Genomic DNA, 23,035 nt, shown 5'->3' with positions numbered 1-23,035 from the left:
CAAAAATGTTTTACTCTCATCTGACAGGGTTACTCCGAACAGTTAAGAATGAGTGTTAAAACAACCACATTTCCAATGCAAATTTTGAAAGCAAAGCTACGAGTGTAATGACAGTATCTGTGATAAAATGCAGTAGGAAAATTATGTGAATTAAAGACTAAGATTATCCTCAGTGGCAAGCAGAACTGCTTCTCAGTGTTATGATAATAAAACCCCTACATTGTGATATACAAAATTATATACCCTTTTCCAGTCACAACAATAGGTGTGAAGCTGCAATGTGTTATCAAGTGATTTTGTTCTTTTGTTTTTTAACTTCAAACATCTGAATGTTAAGCATTTATTAATATATGCATAGTCTTCATTTCCTTAGCTTTTAAGTAATAAAACCAATAACACAACACTCTGAATCCCTATGAGCAAGGACTGAAATGGGAAACCAATCTTTTGTCAGGTACTTCACCAGTTCTTGACCTGTCTCATTATCATGTTACAGAAAAAGAAATATACAGGAACATCTCTTCAAAGCATTTATACAGAAAAGCAGTGTGTATTATCGTACTTCCTTTGACCAGTCAATAAGTCTTTCTTATATTCTCTCAGGGAGGTCATGAATAGCTGAATATGTATTTACCATCTGGTACCATACTTGCACTCTTCACTTCAGGCAATAGCATAGCTAATTCTAGCTACTAACAAATTTTAAAAAATAAAGGTAATGGAGGATTCTCTTGGGAAAATCATTCCACAGTTTAATAGATACCAGCATCAGGAACTCTGACTTATAACTTATTCTTTATTAATTTCATACTATTAATTATTGTGATACCTCTTATGTGTTTAATTTTGGCTTCCTCAGAATGTTTACTTCCCTCAAATAAGCAGACACCGCTACAAAATCTTTTTGAAGACATTTTTCAGCTAAACTAAGTACAGTATAACAAAAGAAGTGTGAAGTGACTAGGTCAGTTCAGTGATTCTTTTCTCACATGTGGAAATAAATGGACAGGTTTGATTTAGATTGAATACCAGGAATCTAATAAGATGTGTCCCAGTAACAGTTGGGAATTACTTCTTACTTCAGAGCAAAACACTCCCTTTCTCTGCTGTGCAAACACAGTTTTATGCCTTTTCAGATAAAAATCATTTAAGACCCATTGTAGACCATTATTCTCTTTAATATAGAAGTTACTGACAATGGCATACATTGGTTACAAAAATTACGTGATGGTGGTGTGCACTGGTTAAAAAAAATATATATTTATTTTTAAAGTTCCTTACAGTAAAAAGAGGAAATTATAAGTGCAAATATGGTCTAGTGTTCAAGGCTGTTTCCCCACATAAATGTACAAAATCTCTGGATCAAGAAAGGATCAGACGTTGTTATCTTTTTTGTACTAAATACAACCTGAAAGCACGAGGAATTCTATTAATGCCACTGGGACCATCTGTGGAATAAGTATTTGTTTAAGGTATAACCCAAATTAATCTATAGACCTAATCCTAAAAATATACTCTTCACCACCTTCAACAACCAGTGCATGTACAATTGTTCTCTCTTTCTCTATTACTCTCCATGGAGCAAATTAGTAATATGTACAATGTTATCTCAAATAAAAGTTATTTTGTCACATCTGTTGGAGAACCATTGAACACAAATGTTAGAGTCATTAATACAATGTTTTTTACTGGTGTATCTTTTTAAAGCTGTTTTGTAGCTGCTCATTCATACTTGTGTCTTAGCACAAGACTGGAGAGAAACAGTTTTTCCTTATGAAGCAGACGCTGCTTCATCTGCACCTGGTCAGATGAACTCCCGCCCCTGGTATTTTTCCAGCTATGAATATTATGAATAACATTTCTCCCCTTACCGGACCTCACATTGGAAATCTTTCCTGATTTTCAGACTCCTCCACGTGTTTTATTTTTAACTGACAGGAATTTAAACTCTGCATTGGCACCTTTCCGCTAAGCCTACATACCTTGATTTTCTTCAGTGAACAACAATTGTAGCAAACATTGCAGAGCTTGTATGTTACATGCTTTTTTGTTTGTTTGTTGGGGGTTTGTATGTTTGTTTTCTTCCTTGCATAAGCTTTGCCTGGCTCTCTATACTGCAGTTGCACTTACCCAAAATCTTATTTAAAAAAAAAAAAAAAAAAAAGGAGGGGTGTGGGGGAGAAGAAACATGTTGCATAATTTTCTTTATCTTGATGACAGCTTTCAGCCGTGGAATTGCATCAGTTGATAACATGATGTAATTTCTGTAAAACAAGTACCTGACGGAAAAGAGGTGAATTAAAAGCAGGCAGGTAGCTTTTTCCAGATAGACCATTTTGAACATATTTGATGACCCTCAGATCCAAAATTGCTGCCAGGCAATGGTATAAGTAAGAGTGAAGAAATATTCTGAGACAGCTTTATATTCACTATGGAATGTTTGGAAAAAATAGGGTGGGGAATTAATTTTGAAGTCTGGCTTGAGTCTTGCAGAATAGTTCAGGATCATTGTCAGAAGTGGATTAACATTAAAGCATTTTATTATCTTATTATCTAATGTTATTCATAAAGTTTTATAACCATCAGCTTAGCATTTTAAAGATTTTTAATATTGATATAATAAAACTGACTACTGCAGATAATTTTATATTTCATAATAAAAAAATAAATCTGTACTGTTAAATCAGTCATCCTTTGAACTCTCAATAAAAGGAAAATTGCCTGTATTTAGATAGCATTTTGTTCTAAGTACAGTAATATATAATGTTGCCAATTGCAGTATTTATGTTGAATATTGATTCTAACTTGAACTGATTTCCTTTTTTCTATCTTATTTGCTAAAATAGGTATTCATTTATACATTTTCCAATAGCTCCATTAAAAACTAAAATGGGAGCAAATACTTGCTGATGTTCTAATAGGTCTTTGTTTTTACGCTGGTAGGAAAAGACATTTGTTTTAGTTTTATCATTCTAAGAACAATAAATAGATGATTCTGTGAGCACTTCTGACAACTGTATTAGAATATCTAGGGTCTGTTTTTTCACACAAGTATATTTATATAAGGAAGCATTACACAAATATGCTTGTTTAACTTTGGTTAATGAATATATTCAACTGCAACAGCAAAAATCTGTCTTAACTTTGGAAACAGTTTAAAGCTTATGGATGACAGAATATGTACAATATCCTTTTATGGCTTCTACTCCTCCTTTTGTACTTGTAGGACCCAGGTGTTCATTATCCAGAAGGGGGCCTAGAGACCAAAAGCAGCAGTTTGCATTTGGGTACCTAAATAGCCACGAGATTTTCGAACAGGAGTCTCTATCCCCTCACCTCATGACACGCCTGGTGTGATTTTTCAGAAGACCTCTATATCCAAGACTTTCCAGACAAAAAGTCTCGGGCTTATATTTTTTGTGCATAAATGTGGGATGATCTCCTTTCTCAAAATCCACAGCTGTTTTTGGTTGCTGAGATTTAGGAAAACAAAACAACAAACCAAAGAGTAACTAATCCCCCGCACTTCTATGTGAAGCGTACATGCCTGCAAGCTGTTTAAAGTGAGGTCCCCAGTCTGTAAGGTACTCATAACTCTGATCCGTGTCTGACATGTTTGAATCTAAGGAGCTGAGGGATCCTGCCAAAGAGCCAGTCCCCTCAAACGCATAGGTCTGAAGTGAATCATATGGAGGAACAGTAGGATCTGTATTTGCTTCTTCAAGCTTTTCTGAAATGAATTGCCTGAAGATTGCACTGTCAGGGCCAACTTGCAGAGACTGTCTGTAGAGGCTGTGGATTTCTGTGGTGACCTTCTTTCGAGGTTTGTGCGTTCTCATGACAGTGCGGGTCCTCAGTGCTGAAATATCAAAGGCTTCTGTGTCTTCCTCACCCCCTCCTTCATCGTCATACCTGACAATGTTCTCTCTGAATTCTTCCATTTTCTCTGAAAAGAGAGACTTCTTCCTCTGCTGCCTTATTGCTACAATTGCCAAAAAGAACACTGACACACAAAAAAACAACAACAACAAAAAAAATCATCCAAGGGAAAATATAAACAGAATCAGAGACTTTGAATGTCTTTGGAAAGACTTGAAAAATGGTAACATTTCTTAATATCAATGCTATTGCAAAGTGAAGCTATCTTAACATATTTATAGAGCTGTAATTTTTATGGATTTTATGGTTTTGAGATGAGCATAGTAAGTGGTGGGAAAATGGCTACAATGGGGCTTATAAAATAGGTGAATGAAATGGAGCGGTTCTTTTGGTAGATGGGAGTTTGAAAATGACAGAAAGACAGGTTATGCTTTTTGAACTTGCCTTGATTTATCACATAATATATCAATTTCACATTCAGAATTTGAATTCTTAATCTCTCACGCTCTCTCGAATCAAAGCCCCAGGAAGATCAAATGAAAAATGAGGCAATGAGCAAGACATCTTCCTCAGTTGGTTGAATCATTCGGTTCCACAGTCTATGCAGTGTGTGGTTCAGTTATTTCTGTTATGTTGGTTTGGAAATTTTAAAATTATCACTAAATTTTATGTCATGTTGTAGCAGTACTTACTACCAAGGCCTATGAATCAGAGCAGCTTGTTTCTCTCATATATGAGAGATTTTTTAAATTTTATTTTAAAGCATTATTTCTTAATGCTACTTCATTTCATTTTTAGCTGAATGATCCCTTTGAAATAGTCTATGACTTTCACAGATATTAATGATTTCGGTTTTTAATGAAATCTTACTGCAGTTCTATTTAATAAATAAGTAGTTTGTGGACTGTAATTTTTTACTCAGGACATAACATGATGCAACTACCAACAATGGCAGGATTTTACTTCACTTAGGGATATGAGGGACTTGAAGTAGTTCTTTATTTCTACATAGTTACCGTATACTGTTTCATTTGATTGGGAGATACAGACACCAAACTTGAAAGCATTGGAAACAAGAATTTCTACAATGTTATTATAGGTTTACAGAACACAGATGGTTTCAACTCTCCAAAACCTTTGCATGGTGAACTCTTCTAATGGCACAAAACTTCAGATTTCAGATAAGTGGCAAACCTATTATGTATAGAAACTTCTGTTATTTCACTTTGAATAATAACAAAAATACATTTGAAGATTTAATGGATTTAAAATATATGTGTCTGTAAACAGTGTGGTAGATGACTTTCTCTTTCTTTCTGATTAATATATTTATCTATATCCCTGCTTTGACTTTTGTGCTGTGGAGAGGCCCAGTAGACACCAAGGGTTTATTCCGTCTGGAGAGAGGACCTTGATGAATAATTCCACTGACAGCCTGGGTAACACAGTTATATAGTTTGCCTGATCCTCAGTCCCTTAAGTGCATAACACAAAGTGATCAGATTCAAATATCCTGCAACAATCAAAGAAAAATTGAAATGCATGCTGGCCTTTCTGTAAGCTCACATTGGCTGCCAGTTCTAAGGCTGCTTTCCAGTGCCACTGCTGAAGATTGCCTGGGACAAGGAAAGTTCAGATTCAAATAAAGTGACTCTGGGAGTGCAGGCAAGTCTAGAAACCACAAATCCAATCGTGTGTTCCTGTTTTCTCTGTTGGAAAGCAGGAGATGGAAGTAGGGGAACTAGTGCATCCCTGGACTTCGTTATGGAGTCAAGAAATGGCTAGTGTCTGACCAAGGGTACTCCCATCTAGACATAACAATTGTGACATTTCCTTCCTTTGTTTTCTTCGTTGCCCTGTCTAGTCAATGTATTCACACGGATAAATAAAAACACATGTGTTTTTTTGTAGACTATTCTGTTTCTGCTGATTTCTTCATGTCACCTAATTTTAAGAGCCCAAAACCACAAGAAGATGCAGACTCATAATTAACAGGAATGCATGCTGCTTCTGGGCAACTCATTTAACTGTGGGACTAAATTACAGGGTTCTGTTTGAGGAGAAATTTCAATGAGTTCTCACCAACAGATTCAGTCAGGAGGTCAAAGGTACAACACGAAATAATTAGAGACAGTTTCTATTCTTTATGCTAAGGAAAATAAGCCATAACCTTGTGGACAGAATGCAGAATATGGGTGATTTTTAACTTGTTAAACTTCTTTTTTCACTCGTGTAAAGTCAAAATAATTCCATTAGTTTTATTGGACTTGTATTTCTTGTCTTCTGTTGCTACTATGGCAGATCAAAATAGAGCATCAGAATAGAGCTGCAAGCTATCATTTTCAAGCCTCAGCTTTCTTGTAGTTAATGATGATATGCTTAGTGTTGTATGCTGTTATTTATAAATAGATAGAGGTCATATTGTATAATGAGGGTAGAAAAAAGAATGTTCTTTACCTAGTTATCCTTCATATGGGAAAAAAGTTTCCTTAAAATTTTGTATTTCTTTCAGTGATATAGAAGTTTAACAATATTACTATTTTATTTGCTCTCATTAACAAATACATTGAGAGAATAATTTCCAGTGAACGTTTTTGTTTCTTAAGGCAATGTAATTTCGGATATTATTACTTCTTTCTTTCTGGACATTATATTTGTGTAGCTAGATATTATGCTGTGGTTTTCTTCTTTTGGTTCTGATTATATTTTTCCTTTTTTTTATGGTACGTTTGCACAATTTATAATGATGATTTGATATTACACTGCTGAGTGAAATCCTGATTCTGTCTTCATTTTCGAGTTGTTTGTTAGTAGTTTTATTAGTGGAAAAATAGTTTTACTAACATAATCCATCAGTTGTTTTGTAGTATTTTTAGATATGAGGTTTTATGAAACTGCTATATATACTGCTATATGGCATAACATGGATATGCCATGTTATTACATGGGCAACAGGGATTTGGAAGTCTTCCCCTATTGCTTTGTTGTCATCAGCTTGAATTTGGTCTTGAGGCCCATGACCACCATCAGTGACCAAGTTCTAGGGTCAATCATTTTGCCTGGAAAAGAAACCTATGCGGCTCTATCACTTCTCTCTGTTTCCTGGCCTCAGAAGCTGTCATACCTTAACCTCACTGACTCAGACAGGTACAGAGTTTCAGGATGGATATTTAGTCTTTGGGGAATGATTAGTGTGGTGTGCCTGCTGTTATAATGTGCCAGTGTCATCAAATCACTCATCGAACACTGCAGGAATATCCTTTTGCTGAAAAAAAAGGAAGGGCACTTTAGCAGTGATAGCTGCATGCTTCAGCAGGGGAAGAAGTTCTTTCCCTGAGTGCTGTCGCTCCAATATATCTTGGAGCAGCCATAGCCCCATGCAGTGCAGGAACAGCCAGCCTTGGGTGGTTGGTCTGGTTTTGAGTGCCATGCATGACCCTTTGCAGAGCTACAAGCACAACTCCTGTGCATTTAAAACAATCTCGAACCCACTTTTCACATCCACAAGCTCCCGAATGTAATGGAGGGTAATTTGGTGTCCTGTGAGAGGAAAAAAGGAGATGCACAACATTTGGAGAAAAGGCTGTCTGCAGTTGCAATCTTGTTTTTTGACAAAGAAAGATCCTGTTTGTTTGGAGTTGCTTTCTGAGACTATTGAATTCTCTTTTTCTTTTATTACTTTGTATTGATCTTAGCTCTACATCTGTCATAACTAAGGCAGATTAAGTGGGGTACTACTCCTTCTAATATATACTAGACAGTTTCCTTGTGTAATGCTGTCTTCAGCTTTACCTGGGCTCAATTCAGACTTTGGACCAATACAGACAAATAGGACCATGACTCAACTACAGCCAACTTTTAGGACGTTGTGTTAGAATTCAAATTTTACTGAAAACTAGGGGGAAGGAATTATAGTGAAGAAAACAGAAAAGAAATGAAACCTTTGCCTTATTGCATTTTTTCTTGCTAGCACAGTACTTCCAAGCTTCCAGTCAAAGGAACATCTTTGTCACTTAATCAAGATTACTGTAAAAGGAAACAAAGTAATTAATCTTGCTTATACTTACCTAGGAGTATTAGTATGCAAGCCAAAACAGCAACTAAAGCTTCTGTGCTGAGACCCATGGCATACATGAAAGCTCCGTATCGACAGTAGAAGGTGTTAACTTTGGTGTCACAGTTGCAGACAGTGATAGTGAGAGTATTTGTACTCGTCAGCGGTGGGCTTCCATTATCCAGAATTAAGATTGGCAAGTAAAAATAAAACTGGTCTTGCCTCCTGAAGCCACTTTTTGCTGTGAAAATTCCGGCTGTGTTATCTAGAAGATAAATTTTTATGCATGATAAGCATTTATCACTTTTTAACAACAATAATACAATTCCAGTGGCATCTGACCTATTTAAAAACAATGGTACTATGCAAAGCTACATATTAAGAAAGTTAAAAGGTAAAAGTAGGCACTGATGTGTGCTGGGGTTTTTGTGCCATTCGTGAAAAATTGCATTTTTTTTGACATATGTGTTCCAGGGGCAATAATAAAATTTGTCCTAGGAGCACTGTTTTTAATGTTCAGAGATAAAAAAAAAAAATTCCACCATGTTCAGTACCTGACACCTGCTCAGACTAATTAATTGGTTCTTAAGATGGTTCCATATAACCAGCTGCTACCAATCCACCAGTCCACAGATGAAATATAGACAGTTTACCAATCAAAAGGCTTCAAAAGTGTGTCTGGCAGCACACAGAGAAAGCAGGTGGCACGGGAAAGAAGAGAAAGCAAGAAAAAACTCCAATAAAATAGTCTTTTATTTCTTTCCCTGACTCAAAAACTAGAGCTAGTTGAACTTCTACTATCTAAATTAGAAAAAAGTTGCTAGAGGCTCTCACCTTGCTTTGTATTTAACTATTAGTGTTTAGAAATCAGTTCTGTGCAAAACACAGTAAGCAGCTTAAGTTCAGCTCCTGCTGCATATCAGCTAATTCAAATCTGAAACTTAGCATGTTGCAAAACAAATAATCCCTGTCTAAACCTGTGTATAAAGGAAAAGAAGAAAAATCTATAAATATTTACATGTCAGAATTTTTTATCATGGCAGGGTGAATTACTGCATGTGTGCATACATGTATGTAGGATAAAAAAGTATTTCTAATCTTACCTGTATAACGGACCTACCCAAACAGTCTGCTGAAGTTAACGCCCTCACATTTAAGTTCTTTTAGGTTTCTGTCATAGTGCAGAAAGCAACTCCGGAGAGAGTTACAACTCCAGATATAAAATGTTCCAGATATGTAGAGTCACTTTTGCCTTTGCCTGGGACTATACGAATTCACACAGCCATTCCTATGAAAGGCGGCAGAAAAGGAGGGACTGAGGGCTGGTTTTACAATATATTAGAAGACTGTTCTTTTTCCCATCTATAGCCACCAAGAGGAAATGAGTGTATTGCTTTGGGTGTGGCTCTGCTAGGGCTTTGTGCAGAATGAGCAAAGGTGGGAATTGTGTACAGCTTGTACATAATTTGACTTTACTGTAACAACTTACCTCTTCCTGGCACTGAGTGAGAGGATAATGAGGTTGGGAATTGAAATACATATTAATACATTGACTTTAACTTTGGAGATATTGAGAGAAGTAGTTTGCCGTTGAACATAGTCTGAACTTTCCAAAATTTATTTCCATTGATTCATTCATCTAGCCAGAACATTCAAATAATAAGCAAATTCAATAAGAATAATGTGTACTTTTAGCTGAGTATGAAGAAACACTTCTTTGTAGTCTCAGCAGACTGACTCTAAGCGGCCATCTTCCCTAAGTTCCATCAGATGTTGCACTTATGTTTTCACCGCAGACTGATTTTGCTTGATCTCTATATCACTCTTTTAATGAAAGTCTCAATCATTATTAGTTCTGAATAACATTAAAATACATATAGAAGACATTTGTATGATGCCATCCGTGATCAGCATATGCAGTTTAAAATGTATCAGGAAAGAAGATTATATTCCTATTTATCTATGTTTATAATTGTGGTCTTGCTGAAGTGATAAAGTAACAGACATATTAACAGCAATCTTCTCTTTCTGGTGATCTTGTTTCTTAGACAAGTAGATAATTTTAACAAGAAAGTTGGTATTTCCCACTATATCCTACATTAAGAAAATAAACATTAAGGAATACCAGTGCATTTTTATCCCAGCATTTTCTTTTTCCTTGAAATAGAACTGCTTTTTATGTTTATGTTGAAAAAGGAAAATAAACTGTTTGGTATTACTGAATTGTTGTTTTGAAATGTACCTCATAAAATGTTCATATCTTATAATGGCAATTTCTATTTAAGTGTAAATTTTTATAAAATTAGTGATGTGAGGATCACAAGAAGCATGCACCTTTCATTACGATGGTCTTAAAGAGCTACATAGATGACACTACCTTGATTATCTTTGACAGTAAAATGTGAGTTGTTTGTGGCCTCCTGAGCCAATGAGAAGTAAAAATGGTGACCTTCTGCTGAGTCATCTTGATCCACTGCACTGATGCTTTGAATTAGCTGAAAACACAGGTAAACAGAATTGTTTTTAGAATAAAATTATTTACTTGTTCTTTAAAACAATAAAAGGACACATCAGGTATGTTAAACTGTTGATGCTAGAGATGGGTTCTGTGAATAGATATTGAGTGCATTTTGTGCAGTCACAAATATACACCTTCTATACCCAAACAGGCTTATTGAGACTCATATTCTGCAAATACTCTGCTTTGATTTTTCATCTGTTTGAGAGAGGCAAGCATTAAAACCTTGAGAAAAAGTAAAAGATTTTCTGGATCAAAAGACCAGGGGTAAGTGAAGTTTCCATAAATGAAAAAAAGTAATCATATATATAGTGTTTTGTCCTTTTTTTTTTTCAAGGTGAAAAATACATCATTCTACATTTGAACAAATCCCCCTATACAAAATCCATTTCCTTCCAGCCCACAAACACATTGACATCATTCATCTGATATATTGTAGCTCCAGTAAGTGAAATATGGTGACAAGTTCATGTGCTGAATTGTTGATTCTGGATATTATAACAGTTTGATTATGGAACTTCTTGGCTGATTTTTCTCAAGAAAGCAAAATAGCCTTCATTTACAAATATGTCAAAACAGATAGTCATTGCAAGATAAAATAAAAAATAACAGTTATCATTCAAAAGAATATCTTTCATCTCTGTAAATAAACAACCACATCACAGTTAACAAAATCAGCAATATTTCTGCTTAAAAAGAGCTTATGTTTGTTACTTTATCAGTAAATATTTAATGACATGAGCATCAGCATATGTGTGTGAGTATCCTCACCTATCAGGAGGAAAGTGAACTGATGCAATCCCACCAACTTTCAGAAAAGATAGCGTCCAATTTGAACTTGGCTCTATTTTATCAGTTGTCTCATGCCTTGTAGATATTTGTACCCAAGAGACTTGAAGGCTCAACTTTCCCCAGACCTTTCAGAAAGCACCTGAATGCTCCAAGCGGTGCTTTAAAAGCGAAGCAGTAAGTCAGTGGAAGTGACTACAGCCTTCCATCTGTGCCTTTGAAAACTCTTTCCCGATTAAGACATTTTTCAGTCAAAGATCTAAGACTTCAGCACACATTCTTTTTCTTTGCAAGCAAGCTAAGTTTGATCAAATCATCACAGCAGAGTTCAAAATGTAGCTCACACCCCAGAAGCTTTGTACTCCTAGCACTCTGCCCTTTTTATATGTGAAATTTATTTCAAATCTATATTTTCACTGTATGGAAAAATGAGGAACCTTGAGTTTTTTTATTGCCACTAATGAGAGGAGTGATTGTTCAGTGATGTACCTGGTAACAGTGTACAAAGGATGAAGCTTCTTGAGGGTATTTTTCCCTTTCCTCAGAGCAAACAAGATAGCTAAGGTGATGCAAATACAGGTATAGGCATGCAGCTCAAGAAACGAGTGAAGAGCAATAACTGATCACTAATATTACCTTCATAATAAAACATAGGTTTCATTTTTATAAGGGAATACAGTTTCGAGAATATGCTCAATATGAACAGCAATAGAGAACAAAACTATATATCCAGTCTAAAACACAAGCAAAGGCACATTTTCATGATAATATTCTGCCATATACCTCAAAAACTTAAAAGTATGGAGTAGTTGACTGCCTGGTAGTATTGATGAAAATTTATTGAAAACTTATTTCTTCAATCCCAAGTGGTCTCACTGAATTGGAATTATGGAAATGTCCAGAAGGAAGAAGACAGCTTCTCTGTTGCAGTCCTTTCTGCCTCTAAGGGCTTTCTCTCTACCAAGTTCAACTTAAGGCATAGACTGTCCATCTGAACAAACATCAGTACCATTAATTTTGATGCTATAGTACTCTGAGTGTATAATTCGGAGTCCTTTGAGTGTGCTTCTATTACCATTAGACAGATGGAAGGAAGTAGGAACAGATTTGCCGCGTCTGTCTTTCTACTTCAGTTTCTTTTGTTTTCCACCCAATGTCCTTCAATAGGAGCTCTGCGGTGGTTTCTAGGATGTAAGAGATCTGATCACCCACCTGTTTTGGGAGTACAGAATTGGTTTTGTTCAAATTGGCAGAGATCTTAGAAGTAGTAAGTTTTTTTTCCCATTGCTTAATAATGTTTAATGTCCATCAGAGTTTAGTGCAGGTAAAAGATCAAAATGTTCATTACTTTAGTCCACACCTGAATTTTCCAGGTAGACCTTCTACCTCAAGAGCAAGATTCTCTTTTTGACTACTTCTCTTTCTCTTTTGAAAAGCAAAATGGCACAATAATTATCTGATTTCTCTGGGTCTACTGTAATATGTTTCTGCTCAGCTATAAACAAAATGGTGTACACCTCAGCAAAGGAATAACAATTACAAAGCTCATGCCATGACACTTAGCTGCCTTTTTGCGTTCATCTGTATATGCTGATAAACTCTTCCTACCTGTTCCATTCTGCTACGAGATAATGTTGTTGAATCATGGTCCATATAAAAAAGAAAAAGGAATTTTCCATGGGCCACTGTGCCTTCTGTTTCAAAATGTCACAAGTTACACTCACTGCATTTGCAGATGTAGCTTAGAGTAAGGGCCTGCTAGAATATATGGTGCTTTCACAGCTTCACCATGTTTTTGTACTCTAAAGGATGCTGTCATTTCTCTTTTTAACTTTTTATTTTCTTATCATTACTGCTCAGATGCTTTTTGTAAATGGTGAAGAGAACATAACAAGGTGAAATAATAAACATTGGCTAACTAACCTATTGCTTTCACTTCTCTGCTATCAAAAATCTTTTTCCATAAGGATTTGTTAGAAAGGATCTGTTTTAACAAACTGCTCATTTTTAACACGAATGATATACACCTAGAATTTGGTTAAAGATTTCCTCTCTGTTCTTCTGTCAACATTTAATTATGTAGAGAGGTAATATCAAATGAGTACTCTTCACTTTCACTGTAACTGATGATTATTTTATTACATGCTAAGTACTTAGTAAATAAATTTGGGTTTTTTTCTTATCTCTAACTCAAAGTGCTCTGCAATACATAGTCACTTCTTTGGATATAATAAAAATTACTGAGCAAGCTGCGACATCAAAGTCACTTCATACATGATCCCCAAATTACAGAAACTCAGAGTTGCCAAAATAAATATTCATTAGAGAAGACAGCATTAATTCAGAATGTAGGTGTGTTCAGTGTAGCTTGTCTTCAGCTGAAATCTGTTTCCTGCATGATATGAAGACCAATATCCACAAAACAGCTGAAATTACCTTGCATACAAATAGGTACATTCTGGATGGTCAGCTTGCTTATACATAATGTAAGACATTTGATATTAACTTATGTCAAACTTTCAAGCTCTACTTTCAGGCTGAGTTAATTTATTAATGCCTTAGAAATTAACCTTTCTGGATCAAATCCATTCTTTCTGAGATGTCTGTAGTATTATCTTTGGGACAGATTTGGTCCACTTTGTGTTCTGATTAATTTTATAGAAAATTTCCTCTAGAATTCAATAGTTTGTTGTTACCGTACATACCCATAAAGGGTAACTAAAAAAAACTAATATCCCATTGTGGTCATCATTTACCACGTCTACCTACAATTATAAAGTCAAAAGGTCCGATCAACAGGGAAACATGGGTTTGGATGCCTTATTAATATTGTTCTGTTTAATTTGATACTAATTATAGCTGTAGTAGGATAGAAGTCTATTTTATATAGCAGCTTTCATGTTGAAGACCTTTTGAAAATAATGTATTTAATATTGGTAATGCAGTGAAAGTGTTTTTTTGATGTGCAAAAGAAAACTTTAGTTGTGGTTAGTATGTGGATGACTTCTGCATTATAGGACAGTACAGAAATATAACATGAAATGGATAGTGAAAAATCCATTCAAAATGTCAAATAAATGTGATGAATGGATTTAGAATGATGCCAAAAAACACCTATCTATCTTCTTTACATGTATTTTTATTGTCAAATTTCAGATTATAGTCCCATAGACCGAAATGTAATCCTTTTGTTTGAATGTCTTTCAGAGGCTAATTTAAACATGTCTGTAACTCATAAAACCACCATACAGGGACACGAAGATCAACATTCTTTCAATAAAAGTAGACAAAGAATTTTTGATAATCTTTCAGAAAATCCAAAACTTCAATACAAGCTTTCCCTGGAAGTGTTCAAGACCAGGATGGATGCTACTTTAAGTAACCTGGTCTAGTGGGACATGACCCAGCCCATGGCAGGGGGGTTGGAACAAGATGATCTTTAAGGTCACTTCCAACCCAAACCATTTTATGATTCTATGATTCTCTAGACTGAAGCTACCATTAACTGCCTCTGAGTTTGGGTAATTAGGACAACAATTAGTTTTTCTCACAATTTGTTTCACATTCTTTATCATAACCTAGTATACTCTAAGGCTATGTAAAAACAACTTATTTCCCAAATAATTCTACTTTGCTTTTATGGTAAACCGGGCAGACACCAAGAAAAAGTCACTCAAATAAAAAAAAATATATTTTGATAGTGTCATTCCCTCTGCAGTATCTTGCCTTCCTTTCCCCCAAACACTGTAAACTGGAGGTTGCAAATATATTTTGATGTATCCCATGAAAGAAGACACAACCCAACTGAGATCAGGGAAGGAAGTGAATTCCAGAAGTGCAGAGCATCTCTGAGAATATCTCTTAGCATATAATTTCCAGCTAAATAGATAGAGATAGCTACTTTAGAAATTGAAATATGATAGAGTATCTGTATAAGCTTTGATCTCAACTCATAACATGTAGGCAGATTCCTGAGTTGTTTGGAATTGATTGCAGAAATATGGCTTAGATAAAAAGGTATGCAATGTTCTGATTAAGCCCTTTAGCTGCTTAAATGGATTCTTCTGAAATGTAAATTTTGTTATTTGGTGGACAACCAGGCCACCTATAAAATCACTTTTGAACCTTTTGGCTTCTTGCTGATGAAAATAAAGAACCTTTTTTCTGTGAGCAAAAACTGAAAAATGAAGGAGGTACATCAGCTATCAATTCTGGTTTAAATCATAAACATTGAATAAAATATTATAAACTCTATGATAATTATGAGCTTCAGTAACAATTTCCTGTTGTTCTTTCTAAGATCATTTGTTAATGAGAAAATTATTTAACATTACTGTCATGGTCTCCAAAGGCCAAACTAAAGATGCCTATGACTCTCAAAAAACTATAGCAATGAAAAAAGAAAAAAAAGAAAAAAGAAAATCTAGAGTAACATTTTGCCTGTCTGCAAAATGGTAAAAGTATCATGCTCATCAGCATCATATTACAATCAACATATTACAATGTTAAACAGGAATAATTCTGTATCCTATGCTCAAAGAGTTTATTATTATTGTCACTATTACTATTCTTCACAGTGCCATTTTCTCCAGTGATTTTCAAAATACTTTTTATATATATATATAATTGTTATTGAAAAGTAGTCATTAATTTTTTAGGATGCAGATGTAAGCAAGGAATAATAAAAACCTTGGGAAATAAATCACATGGGGTTTTATATTGCAGACAAGTCTAAAACATAGATTACAAATATCCATTTTATAAGCTTCCATATTTAATTCATGGTGTCTTGAAGACAAGGAACATGAAGTGGCATTTGCTTTAATGCCTGTACTTTGATCTGTCAATGAGTTGCCAGAAGACCAAAAGAAATAGCTTGCTCCAAGTTACCTCTGAACCATAAATAGCCTTTGCAGAGGAAAATTACCAAATGCAGAACAAAGAAACCAACTGCTGATAGAGAAACACATAAATGGATGTAAAAAGCTATCAAGAAATTACTTTAGCAACAGGGAAAGCTTTATTTAACTGCAGACTTATCAAGGTTGAAATAAAGCAAGCTGGTGTAAAAAGATAGGGTCTGTGATTCAGAAATCAGAACATAGCAAAATGTTTGAATGGAACCATCACAGATATCCCAAAGATCTTCTTTCTATGTCCGAATAATACATTAGAGTGGTGAAAAAAGGTATAGATTTTTCTGTCTATAGATTTTTGTTGTTGCTTTTTTTGTTGCTCATTTTGTACCTTTTTTCTTTTTTTGTTTTAAACCTTGAACATCCTGTTTTTCTTTTTGCAAGAGGAAAATGGAGAGTCAGCAGTGTACCTGGGAGGTTAGGTCAGATGACTGATGTTAGCCCATTCACCTGGGGAATGAGTAGGAAATGGGAAAAAACCTCCAGGGACGGATACTTAATACAAGAATCCCTTAAGCTGCCAGCCAAGGAAGGTGCTGCAAGGGCTGTGACTTAAACACCCTCAGACTTCCCCTGAACTAGACAAAGTTTGAATTCAGTTCACAATAAATGGTTTCTAACCACAGAACACAATGAATCTGGTTTGAATCTAGTCTAAATCAGGTTCTTCCAGATTATGTTATGCTGCTTCTGAAAATACCAAGTCTATGTTTTACATCTGTGACATTAACATGAAGGAAATCTATACCTTATGTTTTTTTTCAGAAGTTTCTGTCTGTACTTCTCTGTTTCCTGCTTTTGCAGACAAACAAGATGTACTGATTTTGTTTTAAAGGGGAAAAAATACATGTCAGTCTTCTCGAATTTAAATTTCAAACTATACATATAACAACAGAACTAATTTTGGAAATAGACAAAATGCAGCCTGTACTCACAGTACTGAAATAATCAATACTAAAGGGAATAGTAACATCTCAGACCAAATCTTCATTGTAATGAGAAAACTGGTGGCTAACTCCTTCGTGCTTACCTGGCCAGAAACCGCATTTTCACAAACAAATGTTTCATAATATTTAGAGAATTCTGGTGCATGATCATTAACATCGAGAACTTGGATATACACATTTGCTTCTGAAATTTTTTCAGGATTTCCTAATGGTTAAAAAAAATGACAGAAATCAAAAATTATAAATAATCTACTGCATATTTTAAAGTAATGTAGACATCAGAAAATTTTACGTGTACACTGCAGAGAAGAAAATAGTCACTGAGACCTACAGGCACATTTTATATTAAATCTTTTTAGTGCGTTTAAATATACACTATACATATAAAAAAGGGCATTCTCTTTCTTTTCTGGGGTTCTGTTTACAGAAGGTGGTGGGGTTTTTTTTGTTTGTTTTTTCACCAATCCATCATGTTAAATTATTATAGTATATCTTGAAACATATAAGGATATTTCATGCAAAATTTTGTATTTGTTCACTGTTTCATTTACCAAGCCAGAAATGTATTTAAATGTAAAAAAAAAATCTGATCTGGAGAAATTAAATGAGGTTTTGTTCATGCAGAACAATCTACTGTACTAGTCATGTGCAAGGTTGTGTGGTAGGAGAGTGTCTGGTCCTCTAAGGGTATCTGGTTAAGGACCTTATTCAATGCAACAAGAGTTAATATGAAAAGGAGGAAGCTGTAAACAAGAACATACAGGGACACAAACCTCAAGGACAAATGATAAGAGAGGGTGTCATGAGAACCAAACACTAAATAATGGGGACACGTGAGTTTGTGAGAATGTTTATTCCTGCAAGATTATCAGACTGGGGGCCTTGTCCGTTGGGAAACTGAGGAAGAAAAGGGGGAAATCAGAAACAAGGTATTCCAAGACACAGACCTGAAAAAGCAAACTTGGATACAATGAGAAGCAACACACCTCATGATAATTGATGGGCTATCCAGAACACAGGGCAAAAATTCCAGGCAGATCAACCTGGACTTTGCAGCAGATAAGACAGTAAACCAGAGGGAGTCTGGACCCAGAGAGGTATGGGAATCAGTGGTGCTGTACTGACCCATGGGCGATGCGCAGGGAGGAACAAAGAGGCGGTAGACAAAAAGGAGTATAAAAGGGGCCAGTCACGGCTGAAACGGGGCCAATCAGTATGCTTGTCTGGCTGAGCCCTGTGCCAGATCACCAGTCAGTCCTATCATCTTATATCTTCTTATTATATCTTTTTTTAGCTGTCTCTCTGCATAATCTCACTATCTATCATTGCACGTGTATGGGTGCTGCAGGGATCAAGTGCTAGCTACTGGTGAGACCTACATATGTGCGAGTGAAAATTGGTGCCATCTACTGGAGGAGGAGGAGAAGCAGGAGGAGGAGGAGGGGAATTGGCTGGCTGTACTTGTGGTTTATGTGAGTCCTGTATGTAGGTGCTGCTGAAGGCAGTGCCTTGTCTGTCCTGCCCAGGCAGGAGGGTCCTGGGCTGCAGTGGTTGGAGGAGGCGGCTGTACTTTCTTACTTAACATCACTTAATATCATGGATACCACAATGATTGGTCACAGTACTTTAAGAAATTCTGTTACTCTTCCTCTTCTTTAGTCTTTTGAAATTTTGAAGCTTTGGGAGAAAATTTCACCAAAATTCGCATGCTTAAAAATAATTCTGCCACTGCTAGACATGGAGTAATTGCAATGGACACTGATGCCCAACCCTAGTCAAGGCAGAAAGCTGAGACTTTGAATCCAAAACAACAGAGCTATTCTATCCGCTAGTCTCCAAACACATACTTACAAAGAAGTCTGGTTTTGCCCTCCCATGTCCAAGGCATTACTGCTGACAGACTTCATAAACTGATCTTATAATTTAGTTCCAAGTGTTATTTGCACAACAGGCTTAATTCTTAGGCATTTTGTACTCACAGAAGCTGTACTGCTTCTGTCATACAAGTGTACTTTATTACTGTGGCTTTAGAAATAAAAGCCATGTCAGCAGCTTACTCCCATGTGAAAAGGAAAATAAACTCTGCTAAGATAAGGCACTTTTCCCTGCATTTACTACATTTACACTAAGTTAAATTTCTGCAACTACTTCAGACAAGAAAAAGCCAGTATTTGTCTTGTCTACACAAAACTTACACACTTATGTAATAACAATGTTTATAAATCTGTCACCTGAAACCAAGGGAAGGAAGATCTGCAGGTACAGCATTCTCCTGGAGAAACTGGCTGCTCATGATTTGGACATGGCATACTTGTTGGGTAAAAAACTGGCTGGATGACCAAGCCCAAAGAGTGGTGGTGAATGGAGCTAAATCCAGTTGACGGTCAGTCACGAGTGGTGTTCCCCAGGGCTCAGTACTGGGGCCAGTTCTGTTTAATATCTTTATCAATGGTCTAGATGAGAGGATTGAATGCACCCTCAGTAAATTTGCAGATGAAGTTGGGAGGGAGTGTTGATCTGCTTTAGGATAGGAAGGCTCTACAGTGGGATCTGGACAGGCTGGATTGATGGACAAGGCTAATTGTATGAGGTTCAACAAGGCAAGTGCCGGGTCCTGCACTTGGGTCACAACAACCCCATGTAATGCTACAGGATTGGGGAAGAGTGGCTGGAAAGCTGCCTGGCAGAACAGGACCTGGGAATGTTGGTCAACGCCAGCTGAATAGGAGGTGGCAGTGTGCCCAGGTGGCCAAGAAGGCCAACAGCATCCTGGCTTGTAACAGGAACAGTGTGGCCAGCAGGACCAGGGAAGTGATTGTCCCCCTGTACTTGGCACTGGTGAGTCTGTGAATACTGAATGCTTGAATACTATGTTCAGTTTTGGGCTCCTCATGACAAGAAAGACATTGCGGTGCTGGAGTGTGTCCAGAGAGATGGCGATGAAACTGGTGAAGAGTCTAGAGCACAAGTCTTATGAGGAGCAGCTGAAGGAACTGGAATTGTTTAGTCTCGAGAAAAGGAGGCTGAGGGAAGACCTTATTGCTCTCTACAACTACCTGAAAGGACTTTGTAGTGAGGTGGGTGTCAGTCTCACAAGTATTAAGTGATAGGACAAGAGGAAATGGCTTCAGGTTGCATCAGGGAAGGTTTAGACTGGATATTAGGAAAAATTTCTTCACCAAAAGGATTATCAAACATTGGAATGTGCTGCCCAGGGAAGTGGTTGAGTCACCATACCCAGAGGGATTTCAAAGACGTGTAGAAGTGGTCCTTACAGACATGGTTTAGTGATGGGCTTGGCAGTGTTAGGTTTACGGTTGGACTCAATGATCTTAGGGGTCTTTTCCAACCTACATGATTCTATAATTCTATACTGAATGCCTCTTGGAAGTCCTTCACTATCAGCACATCAAATCCTCACTTACGTGGCACAACTCTGAGAAGTGTCTGCTTCCCCACAATGTAATTTGTTACTCTAGTAGGCAAGAAGTTTCACTGCAACAGTAATGTTCACATTAACTTGGATGTGTTGTTGGGTATGGACCATAATGAAGACATTTTTCCCATGAATAAAATAATCTTAGGATATTCCGGGAATACTAAATATCTATCAATCTACATATTTATCAGTATCTCAATCTGCTCTTTCTAAACCAGAAGTATGACAACTACAAGAATATTAATTATAGTTAAAATATGCATCATGATGGGTGCTATCGTCACCACTTTTGACCTGTCAGAAGTCCTTAAGACATTTTCTTAAATTAGTCAAATGGGCCTTTAAGAGAAAAACAAAACATACTCCTTTCTGCCTCACTTCAAACTGTATGGGTTTGGTTCATTCTTACATTGCTTTTTTAATGTGTAATTCACTAGTTGCTTAGAGCAAACATTTGTTTTCTTGTATCTTATGGAGTCTGTACTGATAGCTTTGAGACTTTTGCCAAAGGAAATGGTAGCATAAGCCACTACCACAGACATAAAGGGCTAGATACTCAGCAGTTTCACATTGCTATTCCTCCTGTGAAATCATTAGAGCCATGCTAATTTACCAAAGCTTATGATCTGTCAGAGTCATCTCAAAAATACTTCTTTGTGGGATGACATTTCTCTTGTTGAATTCCAACACCCATAATAATATAATAGTCAAACAGTGCTCAGCTTATTTTTTAAATAAACATAAAAAGTAGCACACATCCCTTAACACATCCCTTAAGACTTAACCTCTTATACTTACATAAGAATTGTATGTGTAGGGCAGAGATTTGACTGGATCGGCATTAAGAGGAAAACTGTAACACTTATTAGGAGGCAGGGAATACCTTTGGTGGCTTCAGTTGCACACAAAGTGTCATGGGAAGGACCCATCTACCTTAGCCTATTCCTAACTTGCTTGTTCATAAGATTCATGGGTGCTATATTGGCTTTAAAACCTACCCTTTGCTTGCACAAACATTTGGATAGCACCTTTCAGCCTAGAGCTGCCATTCATATCTGTTTTCTTTCACAAAATAATCCTCTCTTTTTTTTCATTGATTTTGGTAATTGTCTTGTTTCCACTTTCTTTGCTATATTTGGATTGCTGTGTTGTGGTTGTTTTGTGGTTGTTTTTTTTTCCTCAGCTTATGGGTAAATGACATTTACCCATAAATGGCATTTCTCACGTTGCTGTGAGAAGATGATAGTATGGAAGCTTTTAATTTTTCTGAAATCACAGGTGTTTGTTTTGGGAAGGAGCAACACATTACAAAACCACTCTTGGAATCAGTCTTTGGTAAATATTTAACGAAGATTTTGGGTGAAGCAAAGTGACTCCTTTGCCTGTAATTGGGGAAGATGGTAGGCGACACTTATTTTTCTCTTTTACCCCTTACACAGGAAAATAGTTGTCAGAATTTGAATACAGCTATTGTACTCATATCCTACATTAGGCTAAAGATCTTTCAATGAGCAGAACATTTATTTGTCGTAATGTCTATGAGAGAGATCAGAACTTCAAAAAGAAGGTCTGAGAGAACAGGATTAAAAGTGTAATAGGCTGTATCAGTGTGAAAATGAAGTTGATGTTTTAATTACTAGGGACCAAAGTTACCAACTTCCTCATTTTGGAGCTGTGTGAAAAGAAAACCAGTGACCATCTCTAGAGACAAAGTAGAACTCAATGCTTGCAGCGGATTAAAGAAAGCTTATCGTGGCATTGTCATTAGCCAGTAAAAGGAAACTTGTAGTAACAATAATAACTAACAATAATAATCATAATAGTTGTTATAATTTAGGCTAAAGCAAATTTCTTTACTTCCTGAAGGAAATGGACACATTGATTTTTTTTTTAAAGGACTAATCTAAAAAGTCTGTCAACAAAAATATGTATGATGAAAGTGAGGTGACAATTAAATATTGAATAAATTATATGATCCATGACTGAAACCTTCAAAGACCTGTAAGTTCTGTAGTCATGTAGTAGATCTGGAACCCACTATGGAAGGACGTCTTCAAGACCCAGTGGCAAAATGACTATTGTCTCTTGCAGGTAAGTTTGCAGGTAATGCACTTTCCCAACGGGGCATGTAGAAAAACTGGGAAGTAAGCTCAAGACAGTTGCTCTCATTGGGAATTTTTGTTGGTCATCTATAGTTCAATAGTGGGAAAGCTGAAACAGATATTTCTCTTCTAAATTAATTAATTGTCAGTCAATCATCATCTGACACAGTAAATCAGGGTTAAGGAAAGCTGGTGATTTAAGGATTTCTTGCTCTCATGTATGGCTAGAATGTTATTGTTTATGCTTCACCATTGTACTAGGTGGAAGCTGATTACAACCAAGTAAAAACTGATCAAAGAAAACATGATTTCTTTTGAGATAGAGCCATATTAGGCATAAAGTGGAATGAAACTCAACAGATTACAGGTTCTGACTGCTTGTGTTTAAGGT

The 23,035-nt window shown here is 36.2% G+C and overlaps 1 protein-coding gene across 13 annotated transcripts in view; it reads right to left on the bottom strand.

The window, feature by feature from the left end:
• Nucleotides 1–841: 841 nt before the first annotated feature.
• CDH19 (cadherin 19) overlaps nt 842–23,035 on the bottom strand; it is a 117,396-nt gene continuing 95,202 nt past the window's right edge. For all 13 annotated transcript variants that reach the window (XM_063326448.1, XM_063326457.1, XM_063326450.1 and 10 more), the window contains 4 exons: nt 17,187–17,308; nt 10,311–10,428; nt 7,947–8,198; nt 842–4,003 (listed from right to left, as the gene is read on the bottom strand). In XM_063326448.1, coding sequence (XP_063182518.1) covers nt 3,513–4,003; nt 7,947–8,198; nt 10,311–10,428; nt 17,187–17,308 — 983 coding nt within the window. In that variant the 3' untranslated portion in view covers nt 842–3,512. The remainder of the gene's footprint in view (nt 4,004–7,946; nt 8,199–10,310; nt 10,429–17,186; nt 17,309–23,035) is intronic.

This window comes from Chroicocephalus ridibundus, chromosome 2 (genome assembly GCF_963924245.1).
Source record: "Chroicocephalus ridibundus chromosome 2, bChrRid1.1, whole genome shotgun sequence".
Taxonomy (NCBI): domain Eukaryota; kingdom Metazoa; phylum Chordata; class Aves; order Charadriiformes; family Laridae; genus Chroicocephalus; species Chroicocephalus ridibundus.
The sequence above is the reverse complement of the archived record's forward strand: the minus strand, read 5'-3'. Positions and strand labels throughout refer to the sequence as shown.